General features: G+C 36.5%; 1 protein-coding gene across 3 annotated transcripts in view; it reads left to right on the top strand.

Moving 5' to 3' along the window:
• LOC111141227 (WD repeat domain 70) overlaps nucleotides 1–21,316 on the top strand; it is a 346,638-nt gene that overhangs the window by 36,608 nt on the left and 288,714 nt on the right. For all 3 annotated transcript variants that reach the window (XM_022493646.1, XM_022493644.1, XM_022493645.1), the window contains 2 exons: nucleotides 15,367–15,426; nucleotides 18,318–18,451. In XM_022493646.1, the coding sequence (XP_022349354.1) occupies nucleotides 15,367–15,426; nucleotides 18,318–18,451 (194 nt within the window). The remainder of the gene's footprint in view (nucleotides 1–15,366; nucleotides 15,427–18,317; nucleotides 18,452–21,316) is intronic.

The following is a 21,316-nucleotide window of genomic DNA, read 5'->3' as shown; positions in this document are numbered from 1 at the left end:
AGGAATTCACTGTTAAGCCACAGTTTTCTGTCTTTGCAGTCTCCTTTTGTTTGATTTATGATAAATAAATAAGCAAATATTTATGATTTATGATAAATAAATAAGCAAATCTAGAACCAAATATTACTGACAGTGGGTACTTCATGAAGCAATGTCCTAAGCACTAAAGATGAAATAATTCCTTTCATCCTCCTGGTACTGTTTTCCTTTGTTGACAGATAAGGAAACTGATACTCAGAGCTGCTAAGTAACTTTCCCAGGGCCACCTAGTAGTAAATGTTGGAGCCAGCTTTTGTATGTAGGGAATTTGCTCCAGAATCCTTGTGCTTAACCATTACACTCTTTTACCTCTGGTTGTAACCCATCCTGCTTCTCAAGAGTCACCTCTTGCCCCTTTCCTCCACCTACTCATGCCCCAGCCATATAAACTATGAACAATCTTTGCATATGACTGACTCTTTCGTGCATTCCAGTGTGCTCTTTCTTCTCTCTGGATGGTGGCCAACACTTAGTCCATTTACTTGGCAGGCTTTGTAAGCATTGGTCCTTGTGGGGTGTGTTGTGACAGATCTGTCTCCTTCATCAGGGAAGAACCTTTTCAGTTTTTTTTTTTTAAGATTTTATTTATTTGACAGAAATCACAAGTAGGCAGAGATGCAGGCAGAGAGAGATGTGGGGGAAGCAGGCTCCCCGCTGTGCAGAGAGCCTGATGTGGGGCTCGATCCCAGAACCCTGGGTCATGACCTGAGCTGAAGGCAGAGGCTTAACCCACTGAGCCACCCAGGCGCCTGAACCTTTTCAGTTTTAAGGATCTAGCTTTTCTTCTTGTGAAAGGAGAACATTTTCTTTTTGTAAAGGTTTTCTTTTTGTAAAAACCTTCATTGACCCACGAAAATAGAGTTGAATACCTCCTTCTTTATGTGTTAGTTATATTCCTCTATTATTTTATATTATAACAGCTTATTGAGATATAATTCATATGTATTAAATTTCACAATTTGCAGGTATACAATTCAGTGAGTGTTACAATTCAGTGAGTTAGTATAATCATGGAGTTGTGTAACCATCACTACCATCTACTTTTATGACATTTTCCTCCTCCCTCAAAGAAATCTTGCACTCTTTAACTTTTACTTCCTCTTCTCTTATCATTACCCTACCCCTAATTCCTGGCAATCACTTATCTACTTTCTGTTTCTGTGGATTTGTTCTGGACATTTCATACTACTGGAATACTACAGTAAGTGTTCTTTTCATTAATTTCTTCACATAGCATAATGTTTTCAAGGTTCATTCATGTTTAGCACTTGTGAGTACCTCATTCCTTTTTATTGCCAGTATTGTCAGACAGTGGAATATTGTGTGACATACTGCGTTTTTTTTAATTCATTCATCAGTTGATGGACATTACCTATGAACATTTGTGTAGAAGTTTTTGTATGGATGCATATTATGGTTTTGGGGGTTTATATCTAGGAGTGGAATTACTAAGTCATATGATAATTGTGTTTAATATTTTGAGGAACTGGTTTTTAAGCTGGCTATACCACTGAAAATCCCACGAGTAGTCTCAGGAGGATTCAATTTTTCACATCTTCACCAACGCATGTTATTGTTCGTCTTTATGATTATAGCTGTTCTAGGGAGTGTGAAGTGGTATCTCATTGTAGTTTTGATCTGCGTTTTCCCTTAAGAACGATGATGTTGAGCATTATTTCATGTGCTTATTGGCCATTTGTATATCTTCTTTGGAGGAATGTCTCTTCAGATTTTTTTCCTGTTTCAGTTGGCTTATTTGTCTACTGTTGAGTTATCAGAGTTCTTTATATATTCTGGAGATAAGTCCCTTATCAGACACACAATTTCCAAATATTTTGTCTCATTCTGAGTTGTCTATCACCTTCTTGATGGTGTACTTTGAAGTACAGTAACTTGAAATTTTGATGAAATCCAGTTTATTTTTTCTGTTGTTGTTTGTGCTTTTGGTGTCAAATCTAAGAAGCCCAACTCAAGGTCATGAAGATTTACTCCTGTTTTTTTCTAAGAGTTTTATAGTTTTAATTCTTACATGTTGGTCTTTGATACATTTTGAGTTCATTTTTGTGTATGATTTACCTAGGGCCTTCTTCTGCTATTGTCACAACCGTGATAAAATGATAATTGTGATACAGTTGTTTGTTTACAAGTGTGTACTTTTCATAGCTTCTGAGCTCATGAAGACAATGCGTATGTCTTCCTTATTTTGGGATTCTTAGTGTTTATTAGATATGGCTTTTAGTCTGCCTGTGGCTTCAAATATTTTATCTTGAAAGTACACAGAAAAATTTGAAGAGTAGTTACAAAATGTGGATAATTGATAGATATGTCCCTGTGTTTCAGAGGGATATATAAACACATTATGATAAGTAAAAATATGATTGCCTATTATTTTTTCTCATAGATTTCACTTATTTTCTTTTAAAAACAAGCTGTCATTAGTAGGTAATCTTTATTATCTTCAGTTAAGAAGATATATTTTGAGCACCTATATTATACTATTAGGTATTATAGATACAGATCAAATAAGACATTGTACTTGTCTCAAGGATCTTACACACTAATGGGGACATAGCAAGTAAACAATCTACTTTTGTTCTTTTTTTTTTAAGATTTTATTTTTAAATACTCTCTATATCATGTGGGAATTGAAGTCACAATCCCAAGGTCAAGAGTTGCATGCTGTACCAACTGAGCCAGCCAGGTGCCCCAAATATCACTTCTTTCTAAACTTCTGCTCTCTCTCCTGCTTTAAGTTGTTTCTTTTCATTGTCTTTATTTTTTATTTTTTTCTTTTCAAAATTTTAATTTAAATTCTAGTTTGTTAACAGACAGTGCAATATTGGTCTCAGGAAAAGATTTAGTGATTCATCACTTACAACACCCAGTGCTTGTCATAACAAGTGCTCTCCTTAATACCCATCACCCATTTAGTACCCCCCTACCCACCTCCCTCCATCAGCCCTCAGTTTGTTCTTTATCATTGAGTCTCTTATGGTTTCTTTCCCTCTTTATCTCCCCCCCCCACCCCGTCCCTTAGGTTCATCTGTTTTGTTTCTTCAGTTCCACATATGAGTGAAATCATATGGTATTTGTTTTCTCTGACTGGCTTATTTCACTTAGCATAATATACTCCAGCTCCATCCATTTGTTGCAAATGGCAAGATTTCATTCTTCTATTTTTATTTATTTATTTTTAAAGATTTTATTATTTATTTGAGAGAGATACAGTGAGAGAGAGCCTGGGAGGGGAGAAGGTCAGAGGGAGAAACAGACTCCCTGTGGATCTGGGAGCCCAATGTAGGACTTGATCCTGGAACTCCAGGATCATGACCTGAGCCTAAGGCAGTTGCTTAACCAACTGAGCCACGCAGGTGCCCTATTTTTTAAAATTTTATTTTATTTTTTTTTCCATTTTATTTGCAGGATTTCATTCTTTTTGATGGCCGAGTAACACTGCATTGTATATACATACCACATCTTCTTCAGCCATTCATCAGTCGGTGGACATTTAGGCTCTTTCCATAGTTTGGCTATTGTCGATAATGCTGCTGTGAGCATCAGGGTGCCTGTATATATCCTTTCAAATCTGTATTTTTGTATCCTTTAGATAACTACCTAGTAGTGCAATTGCTGGACTCTAGGGTAGTTTTATTTTTAACTTTTTTGGGGGAACCTCCATACTATTTCCCGGAGTGTCTATACCAGTTTGCGTTCCACCAAAATTGCATGCAGTCTCCCCTTTCTCCTATCCTCTCCACAGTCTGCTTTTGTTCTCTAGCAAGAAATGCCCAAGAGCGATTTAAAACACTTGGTTGTAGTGGTGGTGGCTTTAGACGTTATGGCAAGTATGAAGTGTTAAAACTGTGTTTATTCCATATTTGGTGGGATAAGTAGGATGCATAATTGCTAGAGCTGGAATTGTATAATTGTCCAGAGAATATACATAGGTCACTTTCTAAGATGTTTCTCATTTTCACTGTCCCTTTGACAGTTGTGAAGCATGTACATGCTTTTACATGTATGGAAAGTTATATCAAATCAGATACGGTATCCATTTTGCAGTGTTGTTAGGTTTTAAAAGAACTGTAGCAGAGGGGGCACCTGAATGTGTTGGTGGGTTGAGCGTCTGCCTTTGGCTCAGGTCTTGATCCTGCATCCTGGGATTGAGCCCCATATCAGGCTCCGTGCTTGTCAGGAAGCCTGCTTCTCCCTTTGGCTGCTGCTCTCTCTCTGACAAATAAATAAAATCTTTATTTAAAAAAAAGAACTGGGGCGCCTGGGTGGCTCAGTGGGTAAAGCCTCTGCCTTCGGCTCAGGTCATGATCTCAGGGTCCTGGGATCGAGCCCCACATTGGGCTCTCTGCTCAGCAGGGAGCCTGCTTCTTCCTCTGTCTCTGCCTGCCTCTCTGCCTACTTGTGATCTCTCTCTGTCAAATAAATAAATAAAAATCTTAAAAAAAAACTGTACAGAGGAAAAGGATAAAGATATCTCAGTGTTAGGTGAATTTAATAAAAATTTATTATGGCTCAGGGTTCTTTTGTTTTCCCAAATATATTAGTCCTTACCTAATTTAACTCATACTGTGGCACCTTTTGTAGTTAAAATTAGTAAAGTCCGTGCATCTTTAACTAAATAGAAACAGATTGCCCAAGCAGTAACTCAATGTTTATTAAAAAACAGATACAAATTTTTTTTTTTAAAGATTTTATTTATTTATTTGACAGACAGAGATCACAAGTAGGCAGAGGCAGGCAGGGGGAGTGGGGAAGCAGCTCCCAGCCGAGCAGAGAGTCCGATGTGGGGCTCTATCCCAGGAGCCTGGGATCATGACCTGAGCTGAAGGCAGAGGCTTTAAACCCACTGAGCCACCCAGGCCCCCCAGATATGAATTCCTAAACATAACTCAACATGGTATAACCTATGTTGAAATAATTTTACACTGCATATCTGAGATTCCGAAACTTGATGAAACCTTTTTACCTCAAGGCATTTTTTACTGCGTCTCCCAATAGTTCCTAAAATACGTACTTTCAGGAAAAACCTTTGTAGCCATAGGCTCATAATAATTTCGTCCTTATAATGGGTTATAATTATAAAGTACTTTGTCACATTAATTGGGTTATCACACAACTCTGTGCTTTGTTTCTCAAATGAATCATTCTAATAAATACTTATTCTTTGTAGACAGGAGGCTAAAGATTTGAGGCTTTCAGTGGATGATTAATTCAAGTTGTAAAGATTTGAGATTGATGTATACGTTGTTGCCACTGACATGGTGGAGGTGGGCCTTTTTTTTTTTTTTTTTTTTTAAGGATAAGGCAAATGGTAAAACCCAGGACCTTTGTTTATAGTTGTAAAAGAAAGCCTTCTTTTTAGGGTGGAGGTGAAGGATTGGGAGGGAGGAGTTTCATTATAGGGGTTCTAGAAAGCCAGGTTGCTCCTTTTTATTTCTGTTATAACACTCTCCCACAAACTACCACCCTCTTCCTGGCAAGCCCAACTCCTTTGTTCTTCTGTTCCTGCCTGAATTGGTTAATGTGGGTGAGGGTGGGCTCTTAATAGGCACATTAATAAGTAATATATAGAAAAGTACCACTGCAAGTAATAAGACTATTGTTAGGCTCTTTAGATATTAATATCTTACAAGAAGCTGCTTTTTAATTTTATAAGGAATTTAAAGAAAAATAATTTCTCTGCTCAGTGTGAGGCTGGAACTCAGGATCCCCTAGATCAAGAGTCACATGCTCTACTGACCAAGCCAGCCAGGCACCCCAGTAGTTTTTTTCCCCTTTTTTAATAATCTATTTTCCAACTTTACTGAGTTGTAATTAACAAAAATTATATATATTTAAAGGGTATAATGTGCTGTTTTGATACATTTATAAATTGTGAAATGATTACTACAGTCAGGTTAATTAACACATCTATCACCTCACATGGCATTTTTTTTTTGGTTTGTTTTGCTTTTTTTTTTTTGTGGTAAGAACACTTCAGATCTACTCTCCTAGGAAATTTCAAGTATGCAACACAGTATTATTATTATTTTTTAATTTTTTAAAATTATTTAAAAATTTTTTTAATTAACATATAATGTATTATTAGCCCCAGGGGTACAGGTCTGTGAATCGCCAGGTTTACACACTTTACGGCACTCACCATAGCACATACCCTCCCCAATGTCCATAACCCCACCACCCTCTCCCTACCCCCTTTCTGCTGGCAACCCTCAGTTTGTTTTGTGAGATTAAGTCTCTTATGGTTTGCAACACAGTATTCTTAACTACAGTCATCATGCTGTACATTAGATCCCCAGAATTTACTCATAACTGAAAGTTTGTATCCTTTGACCGGAAACTTCTTCAAAACATTAATTTTCTAAACGTAATTTGGGACAGCAGTCAAATGTTGCAGAAAATTTCTAAAACAAAAACTGTGTGAATGCTGTGAAAAGTTATTGATTGCTACTAAAAGCAATGGAGAACCATTGAAGGTTTTCAAAGAAAAACAGCCTAAGAAGAGAAACATTATGGTAGTGAGCAGGGCAGAGAGAAGTGAAAAAGATAGCAGTCAGAGAAGGACTTTTCAGTGGCATAGGGAGTGTTCATAGTTTCAGATGTGAATAAGTTTTAAGGTAAACCATGTCATCATAGAATGTCATGAATTACCTCCTCTGATTTTCCCATTTTTATCAGTGAAAAATCCAGGGTTCTAGACAATCAAGTGGCTTAATGAAGGTTACAAGTGGAGTTAATTGCAGAATTCTGTCTAGATTTCAAGTCTTCAGAAATAGCAAATAAGAGCAGAAATACATAAAATTTTAGGGTATCAGGGAATGATAAGGTGCATATTCATGGTAGCTTTAGAAAATAAATGTATCTTTTGGTATAAATCCTTTTGGTAATTACCTGCCATTATTGTATGATAAGGGTAGAAAATTGTCATCTTTGTGTTTATTGATAATGTCATGGAGTTTAAAAAAAATACAAGAATGACCTATCCTTTTTGAGTTTTTCAGCCTTCACACAAGTATAAAAAGTTATTTAACAATGTACTTTTAAGTCATGTTACTGAGAAATACTCTCCAAGGCTGCAGCTTGCAATAGGGCATAAATTGTTTGAGGGTGATTTAGAGGTAGTTTGGGAATACTACTAATTGAAGGATTGGAACCAGCTGTGAGAATTAGATAGGAAATTGTCTTTCCTTCCTGCAATATTTTATACCTATAGTTTTACATTTTTGGAGGAAGATTTTAAACATTTGATAAATGATTTATTTTGAAGCTTACCAAGAGTTTATTAGAACATTAAGAAGTATTTAGGCTTAATACTATGCGTCTTTTCATGATTTTTTTATTAATTATTTTTATTAACATATAATGTATTATTTGCCCCAGGGGTATAGGTCTGTGAATCATCAGGCTTACACATTTCACAGCACTCACTATATCACATACCCTCCCCAATGTCCATAACCCAACCACTCTCTCCCCACCCCCCCTCCCACCAGCAACCCTCAGTTTCTTTGTGAGACTGAGAGTCTCTTAAGGTTTTTCTCCCTCCTGATCCCATCTTGTTTCATTTTTTCCTTCCCTACCTCCCAAGCCCCCACTCTCAAATTCCCCATATCAGAGAGGAATTATCATATGATAATTGTCTTTCTCTGACTTATTTCGCTCAGCATAATACCCTCTAGTTCCAGCCACATCATTGCAAATGGCAAGATTTCATTTCTTTTGATGGCTGCATAGTATTCCATTGTATATATATACCACATCTTCTTTTTTTTTTTAAATGAACTATTTTTTAAAAAATTTTCAGCATAACAGTATTCCTTGTTTTTGCACCACACCCAGTGCTCCATGCAATCTGTGCCCTCTCTAATACCCACCACCTGGTTCCCTCAACCTCCCACCCCCCTGCCCCTTCAAAATCCTCAGATTGTTTTCAGAGTCCATAGTCTCTCATGGTTCATCTCCTCTTCCAATTTCCCCCAACTCCCTTCTCCTCTTTAACTCCCCTTGTCCTCCATGCTATTTGTTATGCTCCATAAATAAGTGAAACCATATGATAATTGACTCTCTCTGCTTGACTTATTTCACGCAGCATAATCTCTTTTAGTCCCGTCCATGTTGCTACAAAAGTTGGGTATTCATCCTTTCTGATGGAGGCATAATACTCCATAGTGTATATGGACCACATCTTCCTTATCCATTCGTCCGTTGAAGGGCCTCTTGGTTCTTTCCACAGTTTGGCGACCATGGCCATTGCTGCTATAAACATTGGGGTACAGATAGCCCTTCTTTTCACTACATCTGTATCTTTGGGGTAAATACCCAGTAGTGCAATTGCAGGGTCATAGGGAAGCTCTAATTTTAGTTTCTTGAGGAATCTCCACACTGTTCTCCAAAGTGGCTGTACCAACTTGCATTCCCACCAACAGTGTAAGAGGGTTCCCCTTTCTCCACATCCCCTCCAACACATGTTGTTTCCTGTCTTGCTAATTTTGGCCATTCTAACTGGTGTAAGGTGATATCTCAATGTGGTTTTAATTTGAATCTCCCTGATGGCTAGTGATGATGAACATTTTTTCCTGTGTCTGATAGCCATTTGTATGTCTTCATTGGAGAAGTGTCTGTTCATATCTTCTGCCCATTTTTTGATATGATTATCTGTTTTGTGTGTGTTGAGTTTGAGGAGTTCTTTATAAATCCTGGATATCAACCTTTTGTCTGTACTGTCATTTGCAAATATCTTCTCCCATTCCGTGGGTTGCCTCTTTGTTTTCTTGACTGTTTCCTTTGCTGTGCAGAAGCTTTTGATTTTGATGAAGTCCCAAAAGTTTATTTTCGATTTTGTTTCCTTTGCCTTTGGAGACATATCTTGAAAGAAGTTGCTGTGGCTGATATTGAAGAGATTACTGCCTGTGTTCTCCTCTATGATTCTGATGGATTCCTGCTTCACGTTGAGGTCTTTTATCCATTTTGAGTTTATCTTTGTGTACGGTGTAAGAGAACGGTCGAATTTCATTCTTCTACATATAGCTGTCCAGTTTTCCCAGCACCATTTATTGAAGAGACTGTCTTTTTTCCACTGTATATTTTTTCCTTATACCACATCTTCTTTATTCATTCATCTGTTGATGGACATCTAGGTTCTTTCCATAGTTTGACTATTGTGGACATTGCTGCTATAAACATTCGGGTGCACGTGCCCCTTCAGATGACTACATTTGTATCTTTAGGGTAAATACCCAGTAGTACAATTGCTGGGTCATAGGGTAGCTCTATTTTCAACTTTTTGAGGAACCTCCATGCTGTTTTCCAGAGTGGCTGCACCAGCTTGCATTCCCTCCAACAGTGTAGCAGGGTTCCTCTTTCTCCGTATCCTCACCAGCATCTGTCATTTCCTGACTTGTTAATTTTAGCCATTCTGACTGGTGTAAGGTGGTATCTCATTGTGGTTTTGATTTGTATTTCCCTGACGCTGAGTGATGTTGAGCACTTTTTCATGTGTCTGTTGGCCATAAAAATTAAAAATCTTTTTTTTTTTTTTTTTTGCTTATGTGGGTTTTATCTATGAAAATTATTTTTTAGTTAGGTTAAATACACAAAATTTATAATTTTTTGTTAAGATTTTATTTATTTATTTGACAGAGAGAGGCAGCGAGAGAGGGAACACAAGCTGGGGGAGTGGGAGTGGGAGAAGCAGGCTTCCTGCTGAGCAGAGAGCCTGATACGGGGCTTGATCCCAGGACCCTGGGATCATGACCCGAGCCAAAGGCAGATGCCTAATGACTGAGCCACCCAGATGATAATCTTAACCATTTTTATTTTTATTTATTTAAAAATTATTAAATTTTATTAAGTTTTTTATTTTAATTCCAGTATAGTTAACATACAGTGCTATATTAGTTTCAGGTGTGCTATATAGTGACTGAACAGTTCTGTACATTACTTAGTGCTCATCATATTCTTTAATCCCTATCAACTGTTTCACCCATCCTCCCCCCCCGCCCCCCCCATCACCTTCCAGTCTTAACCATCTTTAAATGTTTAAATGTACAGGTCAGTAGTGTTATGTCGTTGTATGTTCAGTCTCCAGAACTTTTTTTTATCTGGTACAGAAACTATACCCATTAAACAATAATTCCCTATTTTCCCCTCTTTCCCCAACTCTGGCAACCACTATTCTACTTTCTATGAATTTGACTACTCTAGATACCTCATAGGAATTGTACAGTATTTTTCTTTTATGGCTTGTTTCACTTAACATAAGGCCCTCCAAGTTCATCCTTGTTACATGTGTCAGAATTTCCTTCTCCCCCACTTTTTTTTAAGATTTTATTTATTTATTTGTCAGATGGAGAAAGAAAGAGAGTGAGCTCACACAAGCAGGGGGAGCAGCAGCAGGGGGAGCAGCAGCAGGGAGAGCAGCGGGTAGCAGTAGAAGCAGACTCCCTGCTGAGCAAGGAGCTCGATGCGGGACTTGATCCCAGGACCCTGAGATCATGACCTGAGCCAAAAACAGATGCTCAACCGACTGAGACACCTGGGTGTCCCCTTCCTTGATGAATACTTCAGTTGCTTCTGTCTTTGGTTGTTGTCTTGCTGCTATGAACATGGGTGTACAAACATCACTTGCAGATCCTGCTCTTAGTTCTTTTGGGTATATACACAAAAGTGGGATTGCTGAATCATATTTTAAATTTTTTGAGGAGCTACCATACTGTTTTCCATAGCAGCTGCCCCATTTCTGTCCAGCAGTGTAAAAGGGTTCCATTTTTTGTATGTCCTGGTCCACATTTCTTTTTTTCTTTTTTCTTTTTTTTTTTTTTTAAATAATAGCCATCCTGTTACTGGTATCTCAGTGTGGTTTTGATTTTCACTTCCCTGATGATTAGTAATGTTGAGTATCTTTTCATGTACTACTTATTGGTCATCTGTATTTCTTCTTTGGAGAAATCTATTTGGGTCCTGTGCCAATTTTTGAATCAGGTTGTTTGTTTTGTTGTTGTTGTTGATGAATTGTAGCAATTTTGTGTTTTTAGATATTAACCCCTTATCAAATATATGATTGGCAGATATTTTCTCTCATTCTAGAGGTTGCCTCTTCACTGCCTTTCCCTTTTCCTGCCCAGCAATTTAAACTCGACCCAGGCAAAAATATTCGCAGTTTAGTAAGTGTCAGGATTTATCTGATTCTCTCCTGGATGCCCTCTACATTCACCTAGGGAACCTCTGTATTTCCAAAGGCATCTCAGGCATCTCTTCTAAAGCCTTTTCTAATCGCCCTCTACTTCCCCAGGCAAAATGGAATTGAGCACTGAACCCTGTGTGTTCTTCTGTCATAGCATCTGAAACATTTCACTGTTGCTTACTTGTTTACCTGTCAGTTTTGCTATACCGGATTGACAGTCCTTAGGAGCAGTGTCTTTGTTAGTCTTTTTATTTTTACTGTAGTCCCAGGTGTCTGGTATATAATTAAATATTCAATAAATGTTTTTTTAGGGAATGTGTGATGGTGAATAATTCAGTCTATTGGATCTCCAGATTTATACTAGAATAGACTCTTAATTTTGGTTTTCTGTGATACCAAACGGGCAATTATTTACAAAATGGTTTCTGGGAGACTGTAGCATTCGTTTGCAAGTTCCTGGTTGGTAGTCCTCATTCTCTCCACACAATTCATAGCCACTATGTGGCAGATCTTTGTTTCTCAGTAGACTTTTGATTAGGCGTTATAGGGCCATACTATTATAACTTTTTAAACTTATGGCAACTTTATCACAGAAGGGTTATTTCTGATTTGCAAGTCTTTTGAAAACACTTTAAGGGTATGTGTCAGATGAAACTGCTCATGTTATTCCAGATATATTTGTGATCCTTGTTATTGAGGGCAAACCAAAGAGCCTGGGAAATAATCCTTTGGTTGGCATTTAAGACCAAACCAAAACAAAAGCTGGTATCTTTCCTCCTCTTCCATTAAGACTAGATTTTGTTATGAATTCTTATAATAAATGACTTCAGTGAAGTCTTGCAGCTTATGATGTCCCTGGAATGAAAATCATGAAAATATTTTACTGTTACAGCAAATTTCACACTTAAGCCATATCCCGAAAAGTCATTAGGAAAATTTCTGGAAAAAGAACAGTCACCATCAAATGATATGCTACCAAAAGATGAATTGCTACTATTGTAGATGATTTAGTTGTGCCAGTTATGTGGGCCTCTTGAGTTATGCCTTCCATGATTTCCAGTAAAACTTTGATTTTAAATGTAAACAACATTTATTTAAACATTTAATTCACTCCTAATATAAATACTAAATTGTTCTGTGTTCTTGTAAGTTTTTATTTTAAATGCCAGAAATTGTCTATATATAGGCACATTGTACATTGAATTCAATGAAGTAATTTTCATCCTTCCTCTTAGTGACAGTGTTTCTGTTTCCTAAGTGATGAAAAACTAGTTAGTTATGAAATGAGACACTGACTATAATAGAATCTTCTCTAAGTGAAACATTTGAGCTGTTCTGCTGTATTTGCAAGAGTTTGTAGCACTTATACATGAGTTTTTATTGCTTGCAAATGTTGTCAACTGCAGAAGGAACAGTGGCTTCCATAATCTAATATAGGGATAGTCCAGAATTCATTTGTTTGACTTTTAAATTATTTTGGAATTTGTGTTGGAATATTGGTATCACTGGAATCAAGGTATGTGCTGCCCTTTTCCAAAGCAGAGTAAGCCATGCTGTAACATCTGGTACTGAAATAAATTATAAACTCTCCAGCAGTTCTTTAGGTTACTGTGAGGTTAGGGTTCCTGTTCAGTGTCTTCTCATTTCCTAATCTTCACTGCACTGTGGTGGTGGTGGTAGACTGTAGTAATCTCTGAGATGCAGACATTCTAAAACAAAGTGCCTTTAATTCTCTATATTGGCAACTTTTTTTTTTTTTTTAAGTCATCTCTACACCCAACATGGGGCTGAAACTCATGACCCCAAGATTGAGAGTGTCATGCTTTACTGACTGAGCCAGTTAGGCACCCTTATATGTGCAACTTTAAATTTACTTTTCACCTGGGATCTAATCATTTGGTTGGTAAAGGTTTTTACTTTTTGAAAATCTCAGTTATCCCATATTGTCACTTACTGGGCTGATCTGATGGATAGCACTTGCTCTCCTTTTTGGACATAAACATTAATGTTTGAAAGTAAATTAAAAAGTACAATCTAATGTGATCTACAAGGTAGACATTGGGCTGTGAATTAGTTCCAAAACACTTTTGTGTTTGTCTGCTATTCACCACCTGTTTTGTGGATTAGGGATCCAGAGATAATAATAGATATACAAAATCTTTGAGAAGTGTCCATCTTGCAGTTTTTTATGGAGTGGTGGGGAGGGAGAGAGGGCAAAAATTACAATGGATTTTGATAAATTCTGGATCGAGATAAGGAGGGGTTGTCTCCTTATCTGAGACATGGGAGTACATGGAAGGGTCATTTAACCGAGTCTGAAATGTTGAGAAATGCTTCCAGGAGCAGGTCACATCTGAATTGAGTCTTAAAAGATGAGTAGGAATTAGCGAGTTAAGGAGGAAGAGAAGCCTGGAAATAGACTAAGATGATATGACTGGAGAGATAGGAGGTAAACCTTAGAATAAATGGTGGCTGTCATTTACTGAGCACCTACTTTGTGATGAATGCTGCATTATAAGGCTTAAACCACTTACCTCACAGTAACCTAAAGGGCAGGTGCTATTATCTTTTATATATAAATGAGGAAATAGAGTCATAACTCTTCTGCAGTTATGACAGGGTTATTGAGTGGCAGGGCTAGATTTAAAAAACTTAGTTTTCTTGGGGCATCTGGCTGGCTCAGTCAGAGCACATGACTCTTGATCTTGTGGTTGTGAATTCAAGACCAACTTTGGGTATAGAGCTTTAAAAAATTAAATAAATAAAAGAAAATGTTAAAAAGAATGTTCAACCTTAAAAAAACATAGAAATAAAACCCCTAGCTTTTCTGGCTTCTTGTCTAGGCTGCTTCCTCCCAGGAAAGAACAATTTCAAGAAGGAGGAAATAGTTAAGTAGTTGCCTTACTGTTGAAAGGTCAGTTGTGCAGGTTAAGTTCTGACTTTATAGCGACTTGTTTGTTTATTCAAGAGGTATTTACTGACAATCTCTTAAGTGCCAAGGACTGTGTTGGGCATTAGGAATAAAAGGACACATGCTAGAGTGGTAGAGGTAGAAGGGTGTCAGGAAGCAGAGACACTTGAGTGAAAACTTGTATAAGGAAGCTTGATTGCAAAGGAAAAGATAATGATATAGCAGTAAATATAGGGGAGATTGCTTGTGTGTATATGTATGTCTAATATGGCAAGCGCGTTAGTTGTTTATGTGCTGGGAAGAAAGAGCCTTAGCAGAGGACAAGTTTATGATGAGATAAAACTAGTGATTGATTGATTCATCAAGGGTGCTAAAGAATGAGGGGAGACAGGAACTGAAGTCTATTAGATTGCACATATCCAGTTAAGTAAATTGCAGGAAGATCCTCACATAAATTTGTAATGGCTCTAGAATTTTAGTCTGATTACCCAGCTCTTGGATAATGGAAACTTGACTAAATAATGAAACTTCATATTCCGATGATCACTGTGATTCCTTATGTCTGATTTATGCATCCATCTTTTCTCTCCCTCAGTTATCCTGCCCATAACTCCTGCCTGTCACAGCATTTCTTATATTGCATTAGAGTGATTGATCTCCCCACCTAGACCACATGGTTCTTGGAAGGGGGAATGGTACAGGCTATGTCTGATGATACCTAGCATCTGGAATAATCTCACTTTAACACATGCTTATTGAATCAATGAATCATTGAATGACTCGGTTCCTTATTTGTGCCATTTTTAGCAGCAGTGTTTTGTTTTTTAAACTTTTAAGGGTTAAAAGATATATATCTACCCTGTACAGATTTTATTTTATTTTATGTAATTAAGCACTTTAAGTTAGGCCCATTTTTTTCAGTGAAGAGTGGACTTTAAATATTTGGATGCTGAGAGGGCTTATGGTTCCATACAACCTAAAAAGTTTCTTAGGCTTATCTTTTTTGAGATTTGAGGTACATTCATGACCAGCTCAACAACTATCATCTATCTAGAAGTGCAGAAATAAGATACTCTCACAAATTTTATTTCCTTTTTTTAAAGCTTTGTGTAAAAAGCTAGTGATGCAATTTTAAAAAATTCTATTTCCTGTGAGTGTGGCATGTAGTCCCCTCAATATGTTGGATACTCATTGATGTCATGGAATTTTCTTTTTTCAGAATCCTGTCCAAAAGATCCCTGACTCACATGAAATAACTCTAAAACATGGCACTAAAACAGTAAGTTTAAAAAATTTGATTCTTTCAATAACAAGGCTCTCACGGAAAAGTAAACCCATGATACGTTTGTATTAAGACTAATTGCACAATGAACTGATAACACAGAAGCTACAAGGCATTAAAGAAACAGAATGATGACATTTCTATTCAATCAAAATAACTGTTCCGTTTCATTTAAAATAGCAACCCTTATTGTTATTGTTGGCTTTAAAACCTTGTTCTTTGATAGAGGAACATTATAAGTGAAAAAAAGAAATGAAGCTAAAATACAATTTTCCTTTTTATGGTGTGGGAAAATTTCTCATTACCCTTAGCTTTATTTCTATATCAGTAGAAGGCCTGAGTTTGTTTTTTAGATGAACATTGAGATAAGAAAGGAACATAAAATAGTTACTGTATTGCTTTAAGATCATTATCATTATTACTTAACTTACAGATTCTGTTTTTGCATTGTTATATTAATGTTATTTAAAGATTACGAATGTAAAATTTTGAGTTATAACATGAAATCATTTTATTGAAAAAGTGGGAGTTGAATGAATGAAACCTCATAAATGAAAGAATTAAATTATCTTGCTTTCCCTTTTCAATGAACCTGCCTTTTTCTAGATGTCTGATATGTAAAGAAGTAGGAAAATACATCCCATAATGGGGAAAATGTCAATCCATAGAAATAGACCCAGAAATGATGCCAATGATAGAATTAATAGAGAAAAGATGACATTCTTCTTGCCAGATTTTTTTGCTTTTGAAAATATCTTTTTCTTAAAAATATTTGTTAAGGTATAGTTGGTTTATTGTTGTTTCAAATGAAGTGAACAATAAGTATTTTAAAATGGCTTAGTTTATAGTTTTACTGTGGTAAATATTGATACATAGAGCTCACATAAACAAATGCTTTTTGGGGTCCTCAATAGATTTAAAGATCGTAGAGTGGCTTGAAATCTGAGTATCTGAGAACTGCTGCTTTAGGAAACTCTTTCCTTCTGATTTGTGATCTTATGTCTCCTTTTTGTTAAATCAGACTCCTGGTATTTTTATTCTGAATATGTGACAGAATTTTCCTAATTTTCATGCTTTTAAGTAAATTAGGAAAGGAACTGTAGACTGTACTTAAACAGAAACTTCCCTATCATTTAGTTCAGAGATTTTTACAACCAGAAGTGTTAATGAGTTTTACATCTTTTATTTAAGTATTTCTATTTTTTTACATTGAATTTTATCTTCTAAAGAATTATAATAAAAAATGTAGTGTCCACTTGTTTTGCACATTAAAAAAATCAATTAGAGCTTCCTTTTTTTTTTTAAGGTTTTATTTAATTATTAGAGAGATAGAAGACCCCACATGGAGTGGGGAGGAGCGAAGGAAGAGGGAGAAGCGGACTCCTCGCTAAGTGGGGAGCCCTCCACAGGTCTCAATCTTAGGATCCCGAGATCATCCTGAGATCATCCTGAGATTATGACCTGAGCTGAAGGCAGATCAATGACTCTCTAGAAGTTGGGAGCTGCTGGCTCTAAACAGCCCTTTCCCCCTCCACAAGAAGGGCTCAAGGAGATGGCTATGGCTAGTCATTAGTTTTCCTATCCTCACCATAGGTCTCTGCCCTGCTGCTTGGTGCGGGCAGTCGTAGGGAGGGAGTGGAGCTTACGCCCTTGAGGGGAGGACGGGCATAGAATAGACGAGCCACAAACGAATTTGCATTTTCAAATTGTATTGTAATGGAATGAACACGGGTGCAGTTAGTCATATAAGGAGGAAGACATCTCTTTAATTGTAACAGGAGAGCGGAAGGAAGGATAGAGTGGGCATAGACGCAAATAAGTTTGTAGCTGGTAGTAGCAGAAGTCACTTTCTAACCTTCAAAAGCTACTGTTTATTTTTATTTTTCATTGTTTTAGGTTTTAAGACATACAATTGTCCTCATTTGTATGCTTTCTTTAACACATTTCGAGTAGTACCTATCTAACTTAAACATATAATAAGTCATTAATTATATTTATATATAATTATCTTACATTGAAATCAGTGTTTACAGATAGTGGTTGAAATGAGTAAAATTATTTTTTAAGTACCTGGTTTTAATTACAGTAATTCTAACATTAATAACATTTCAATTCTGTTCAGAGAACTGATTTATAGTTGCTTCCTTTATATAAAACTTGGATCCTTTTAGTATTTCATTTGTATGGTAGTCTCATTAATTATTTCTAATGTATTTTTTTTTTCCTTCTGAGAAGGCAGTAGATCCAGGGACTCCCTGCTTAAGAATAGTGAGTTACCAGTGGGTGTTCACATGTGCATTGGATCTAGGAAAATTCACAGGGACGGCAGATATTTTATGGAGCCAATGTAAAAAAGTGGTATTATAATGTAGTTAGTCACTTATAAATTCAGCTTTAAAAATAATTGTTTAAGGTGATTATATTGAGTCATTCAGCCATATACACAAGAAAATAACTTCTACTCTGTCCTACTTCATTAAATAGATTTCTTAACATTCCTGTTGGCATTTTCTCATTTTGGTAATTTTAGATTCGTGTGGTCTTCTGTTGGTAATTAAAATATCTCAAAAGATTTTCTCAAAATTGTTTATTGAAAAAGTTGATCTATTTATGAGGTTTGGTAGATAAGTTGGGACAAAGCTGGCAATTACATTAAATGAAAATATTTTTTCTTTATTTCAAAAGAGGTAGTAGTCATAATAACAAAGTCAAATAATAAAGAAGATGCTATCCAGTCGTACTTTTTAGAAGTAATAACAGCTAGTGGGTTGTACTTCCAATGCCTATAATATAGGAAGTAGGGTTAGAGAAAGGAAATGGAGGTTATCATGGACTATAACTAGATTTTCTCCAGTTAATTTTTTTTTTTTTTTTTTTTTTTAAACCAGGTTTCTGCTTTGGGTCTGGATCCCTCAGGTGCCCGTTTGGTGACTGGAGGGTATGACTATGATGTTAAATTTTGGGATTTTGCTGGAATGGATGCTTCTTTTAAGGCATTTCGATCCCTTCAGCCTTGTGAATGGTACGTATTACACAACTTAATACCTTCCTATTTGAAGACAGAGTGCTGTCATCGTTCGAATTCCATCTGTAATGCTCTGTACCAAAATATACTACATTTATATGACCATATGTTACCTTCATTATTTGAGTGAAACAAAAATGTACCTTAAATTTCTTTCCTTCACTTTGATTAATCTACATTTTAAAGATGTTTTCAGTCTTTTTTTGTTTGGTAAAAAATATTTGTATTTAGAGATTATTACCTTGCTAGTTTAATACTCCAGTAAATACTGTGTAATGTCATGTGTTTGTGAATGACATATGTGAAGCCGATAACCTAGGTGCTCGTCAGTGCCACGCTGTGCAGGTATGGTCAGCTAGCATTATATCAGAAGGGGCTTTACATGTTGCTACCATAAGCCACCCTCTTATTTCTGTTTTTGACCATATCTTATCTTTTAGTATATTAGATATCAAAAATAGATTTTTATCGGTGAAACTGATATCTTGTTAACTTGTATAATGTATGTTGGAAATGAGCTCTTACTGACTAAATGTAGATATTCAAAATATGTGAATTAGCTGAAATGACTTAGATCCAATTTTCTACTCTTGCATGAGGGGGCCTTAAGAATCTAGTTTGCCGGGGCGCCTGGGTTGCTCAGTGGGTTAAGCCGCTGCCTTCGGCTCAGGTTGTGATCTCAGGGTCCTGGGATCAAGCCCCGCATCGGGCTCTCTGCTCAGCAGGGAGCCTGCTTCTTCCTCTCTCTCTGCCTGCCTCTCTGCCTGCTTGTGATCTCTCTCTGTCAGATAAATAAATAAAATCTTTAAAAAAAAAAAAAAAAAGAATCTAGTTTGCCGGGGCACCTGGGTGGCTCAGTGGGTTAAAGCCTCTGCTTTTGGCTCAGGTCCTGTTCTCAGGGTCTTGGGATCGAGCCCCACATCAGGCTCTCTGCTCAGCAGGGAGCCTGCTTTCCCCCCTCTCTCTGCCTGCCTCTCTGCCTACTTGTGATCTCTGTCTGTCAAATAAATAAATAAGATCTTTAAAAAAAAAATTAAAAAATTAAAAAAAAAAAAAGAATCTAGTTTGCCTGGGGCACCTGGGTGGCTCCATTGTTAAGCGTTGTTAAGCGTCTGCCTTAGGCTCAGGTCATGATCCCAGGGTCCTGGGATGTAGTTCCAGATCACTCTGTGCTCAGTGGGAGCCCGCTTCTCCCTCTCCCACTCCCCCTGCTTGTGTTCCCTCTCTCCCTATGTCAAATAAATAAATAAAATCTTAAAAAAAAAAAGGAAGAATCTAGTTTGCCTTTAACTTGAACTCTTGGGATGATGGTTTTTGCTAAACCTAATATCTGCCTGTTAACTAGGTTCTGTCAACTATATGGTTAAAGTTCCTATTTCTGGGCTATTGGGAGTTCGCTTTCAGTGACTCTTTCATGAAAGTGGTGGTTGGAGTAAACGAAAGACTAGAGAGCTGGGATTTTTCTTAATCCTGCAGAACAGGTCAGATGAATTGTTTTTGCTTTCTTGCTAATAAATGCTTAGATAATAAATGTCTGTATGTGGCTAAGAGTTGGATCTGCGATCTCAGATTTCTCTGGCAGCTAGTTATCTAGCAAAATAACCTAAAAGTTTTATCTAAACATGGCTCTGGTCAGTTTTGTACAAATCACACTGATTTGTAAATTTCGAAGTCCTAACTCTTAAGCTATCTTTAGTAAAGATTTGAGAATTCCCTAAGTGAACATAGCAGATCTCTGATCAAATGGAAAGGAAAAAAAAAATTTAAAAACAGGTTATCTCCAATGATGGCTGTATTTTTTATTTATTTGTTTGTTTATTATTTATTTATTTATGATGGCTGTATTTAATAAAGCTCTCATTATTTAAAATAGTAACTTGGTATCTTGAGTTAGTGTGATGACTTTTTTAAAAAAATGTATTTAAAATATGAGGTCATATCTTTTATTCCCATGTGATGGTCTCTTGATTAAGGATTGTGTTTTCCTTCTACTTTCACAACTGTGAACTTGCTTGTTCAGGATTGTTCCGTATTCTATTAATGATCAGCTCTGAATAGACTCATGTCTCATGAGTCTCAAGCCAGTGCTCTATTACTAAACTGTGTCATTTGCTATGCTGTTGTAACTGAAAATGCAGAAAAATCCAAGAATAAGATTATTTTCTCTTCCATAATTAAATTGTTGCATCCTATATATAATAGTGAGCTATCAAAGGGAAGATGGGAATAAACAGAATTCTTGACAGTCTGTACAAGATTAATGTAAACTCCAGTACTGCAAACATTATATGAATGTTACTATTTTAAATCATGAGAATTGTGTAACTTTGCCATCATTTGCCCCTAATCTCCAAATAAATGATGGTACTTTTTATGACAATATATATTTTTTTTACTTAATATGTATTTTTTTTTAAAGATTTTATTTATTTGACAGAGAGCACAGGTAGGCAAAGCAGCAGGCAGAGGGAGAGGAGGAAGCAGGCTCACTGCTGAGCAGGGAGCCTCACGTGGGCTCGATCCCAGCACCCTGTAATCATGACCTGAACCGAAGGCAGGTTGACTGAGACGCCTAGGCACCGCACCTTAATTTTATACCTATTTATGCATCCATCTGTAATTCACTTTTTATGGCAAAAAATTTCAAAAATAGACAAAAGTAGAGGGATTACTGTAATAGCCTTTTACCCTTTACCTAGATGTAACAGTTAAAAACATTTTTTGTATTTGCTTCATTTTTATAATTTTTGAAGTATTTAAAAGTAAAGACATACATAGCTTTCACTTTGAAATAATTCAGCATGAATCTTTCAAAAATATAGACATTTCCCTATGTAAATATAGCTCCAATTATCCTAACAA

The sequence above is a fragment of the Enhydra lutris genome, unplaced genomic scaffold (genome assembly GCF_002288905.1).
Source record: "Enhydra lutris kenyoni isolate GAN:26980312 unplaced genomic scaffold, ASM228890v2 scaffoldscaffold5, whole genome shotgun sequence".
Taxonomy (NCBI): domain Eukaryota; kingdom Metazoa; phylum Chordata; class Mammalia; order Carnivora; family Mustelidae; genus Enhydra; species Enhydra lutris.
This window is presented reverse-complemented; position numbering and strand designations above follow the sequence as displayed.